At 61.7% G+C, this 3399-nt stretch overlaps 1 protein-coding gene across 1 annotated transcript; it reads left to right on the forward strand.

Moving 5' to 3' along the window:
* Positions 1-1742: 1742 nt before the first annotated feature.
* PTF1A (pancreas associated transcription factor 1a) lies at positions 1743-3122 on the forward strand (the record flags this gene model as incomplete). The annotated part of the gene is made up of 2 exons (XM_082851427.1): positions 1743-2526; positions 2920-3122. The coding sequence occupies 2 exons, from the start codon at positions 1743-1745 to the stop codon at positions 3120-3122; spliced, it is 987 nt and encodes a 328-aa protein (XP_082707553.1).
* Positions 3123-3399: the final 277 nt, after the last annotated feature.

The following is a 3399-nucleotide window of genomic DNA, read 5'->3' on the forward strand; positions in this document are numbered from 1 at the left end:
ACCTCACTAGGAAGGGCATGAGCTAACAGGAAAGAACTTGCTGAAAAACAATAAGTCTTTGGGTTAAAATTCTCTGGTGTCCTTGGCCGTTCAAGGTAGGGTAATCTCTGGTTTTCTTATATATCTTTTGCCCTTAATTTTTTTGGTCTCAGAATTCACTTAAACACAATGTAACGTCTAAAACCAAGAAGCGTGTTGAAATCGCTGTTCTAAGAGACATGGACTTGGCTTTTGAGAGGGGCCTAAACACTCACTAGAAGCCTCTGGTGGGACAAGTGTCTGAAAAAGGAAGAGGCAGAGCAAGGGAGGCAGTGACTCTAGGTCTTCTGTTGAGAGAACACGCGCGGTCGGCTGCACTTCTGAACTCTCTGGAGCTTGGCTTTTAACAGAATTGCCTCGACCTTGAAAGTGTTTCTTTGTTACTTTTCAAGTGAGGAACTCGTGTTGCAATCGTAGTCTGTGATAGAGTGTGTTATGGGCCAGAGCACAAATGTTTTGTGTTTGGTTTAAAAAAAAAATTTTTTTTAAAGGCCGGGAAGGAAAAAAATCATTCAGGGATGGTCCCAGTTCCCAGTCAGAAAGGTGAGAGGCTCTGGTGAGAGACTTTGAAAAGGGTTCCCACTCTGCCCTTTAACTTCCATGCCCTCCCTCCTGACTGCTCCAGAGCAGAAGACTCAATTGACTCCTTTTGTATCCGGTTTTATTGCCCCGGACCCCTAGGGTCCCGATTTGATTTCAGAAGAAACGTGCCCCTCTGAGCCGCTCTCCAAGGCGTCCTCCAGCGTCCCCATTTCTGTCTGCGGGCGGGGAAAGGGAGGGGAGGGAGGCGAGGCGAGGCCGGCCGCGGAGCACCGGATACCGGAGTCAGGATCCCGAGCAGCGCCCCGCAGCCGCGCGCCCCTCGACCCCGAGCCGCGCCTGGAACGCCTTGCGAGCTGCATCGCTTCGCCTTCCAACCCCAGCGGCACACACTGTGCCAACTTGACCAGAGTCCTGGAAAGGTTCGGCAGCGAGACAGAGGCCGGGAATGGAACCCAGGCCGGAGGCCCGCGCGCTCCGGGGATGGGGGTGGCGAAACGCACCGCCTGGACTGCCCAGGCTGCCAGCAGTTTTTGCGCCGACCCCCAAGAAGCAGCGAGCTCCGCCCGCGATCAGCTCCCGCCGCCTGGGCCGCGGACGCGCCCTTAGGAACTTTTGTGGCGGCGCGGAGTCGCCCCGCGTAAGGGCCTGGCTCTGCGCAGCGCGCGCGGGCGGGCGCCGGGGGCCGCAGGTGCCCCTGGAGCCGCGCGTCCTGCAGGTACTCGGCCGAGGAGCCGGCGGGGAGAGGCGGGAGGAGCCCCGGGCCGCGCGGGCCCCGCCTCCCCTCCACCCCGGGAGCTCCCACCGGGCGGAAAGCCTCCCCGGCCCCCTCCCCGCCGGCACCCCGCACTCGGTGATTGGCTGGCGCCGCGGGTCCCTGGCACGCGCCTGTGGATGTAGTTATAAGAATCCTCGCGTGCCAGCCCTCAGCTCCAGCCAGCCGGCACAGCCCTCCCCAGCGCAGCGCGGGCGTCGGCCAGAGTGCAGCGGCCGCGGGCTCCCCAGGGAGGCCGGGGTCTGGAAGCGGGCGGGCAGTCTTCGCCGCCTCCCGCGCCGGGCCGTGAGGGCGGGGCTGCCAGACAAGGCCGAACTGCCGCAGCAAACTTCCAGAGACCACCCTCACCCCAGGCCAGCAGTCCCCCGGGCCCTCGGCGGCGCAGAGCATGGACGCGGTGCTGCTAGAGCACTTCCCCGGGGGCCTGGACGCCTTCCCGTCCCCTTACTTTGAGGAGGAGGACTTCTTCACCGACCAGTCCTCTCGGGACCCTCTGGAGGACGGCGATGAGCTGCTGGCCGACGAGCAGGCCGAGGCGGAGTTCCTCAGCCACCAGCTGCACGAGTACTGCTACCGCGACGGGGCGTGCCTACTGCTGCAGCCCGCGCCCTCGGTGGCTCCGCACGCGCTCGCCCCGCCGCCCTCGGGGGGCCCCGGCGAGCCGGAGGACGGTGGTGGCGGCTACTGCTGCGAGGCGGGGGCGCCCCCCGGCGGCTTCCCCTACTCGCCCGGCTCGCCGCCCTCGTGCCTCGCCTACCCGTGCGCCGGGCCGGCCGTGCTGTCCCCCGGAGCGCGGCTGCGCGGCCTGAGCGGCGCGGCGGCGGCGGCGGCGGCGCGGCGGCGGCGGCGCGTGCGCTCCGAGGCCGAGTTGCAGCAGCTGCGGCAGGCGGCTAACGTGCGCGAGCGGCGGCGCATGCAGTCCATAAACGACGCCTTTGAGGGGCTGCGCTCGCACATCCCCACGCTGCCCTACGAGAAGCGCCTCTCCAAGGTGGACACGCTGCGCCTGGCCATCGGCTACATCAACTTCCTCAGCGAACTCGTGCAGGCCGACCTGCCCTTGCGCGGCGGCGGCGCGGGCGGGGGCGGGGGACCGGGCGGCGGCGGGCGCCTGGGCGGGGACAGCCCGGGCAGCCAGGTCCAGAAGGTCATCATCTGCCATCGGGGCACCCGTAAGTGCGTCCGCCTCCCAGCTGGGGGAGACGGGGACGGGCACGGGAAGGTCCCGGAGGGGCTGGGTGAACAGACCGACCAGCCGACTGACCGACAGACGGACGGACGGGTCGTGAGCACCGGCCACCTTGAGCGCGAGCTGGCGTTTCTGAGGTTTTTTTCCGCCACTTTGACCATGGCTCGGAGGGTGCGCGTCTCCGACAGATTTGCAGCTTCTGGCATTGCGGGGTGGAGGCGCTGGGGGCTTGAGGGGTGGAGGAAGAGGGTCGTTCTAATGGAACCTAAGACGCCTGTCTGTCCAGGCGCCCAAGAGGGGATCCTAACGGACCGGAGGGCACCGTTGGGAACAGAGTTGGACATTCACAGTCTGTTTTCTCTTCTCACCCCCTCAGGGTCCCCCTCCCCCAGCGACCCGGATTATGGCCTCCCTCCCCTCGCAGGACACTCTCTCTCTTGGACTGATGAAAAACAACTCAAAGAACAAAATATTATCCGAACAGCCAAAGTGTGGACCCCAGAGGATCCCAGAAAACTCAACAGCAAATCTTCCTTCAACAACATAGAAAACGAACCGCCCTTTGAGTTTGTGTCCTGAGAAGTCCCAGACCCGCCAGAGGATCTGATTGTGTCTCTGTGCACATTGTACATGTATATAACGTAAATGTAATTTAAGAACCACATTTTTCTAATGGCAATCAACTGTTTGTTATTTATCTATTTATTATCCTGTCGAGTTAATGAAATAGATGATCTCTTTTTAAATATATAATTTATATAATTTATCCTGATTTTCTAAAAATATGCAATAGTCTGTAATTCCACCCAGCACCTTTGGCAGAACTCTGCATTGTTGGAAAAACTCTGGCCAGAAA

The sequence above is a fragment of the Leucopleurus acutus genome (genome assembly GCF_964270905.1).
Source record: "Leucopleurus acutus genome assembly, chromosome: 1".
Classification (NCBI taxonomy): domain Eukaryota; kingdom Metazoa; phylum Chordata; class Mammalia; order Artiodactyla; family Delphinidae; genus Leucopleurus; species Leucopleurus acutus.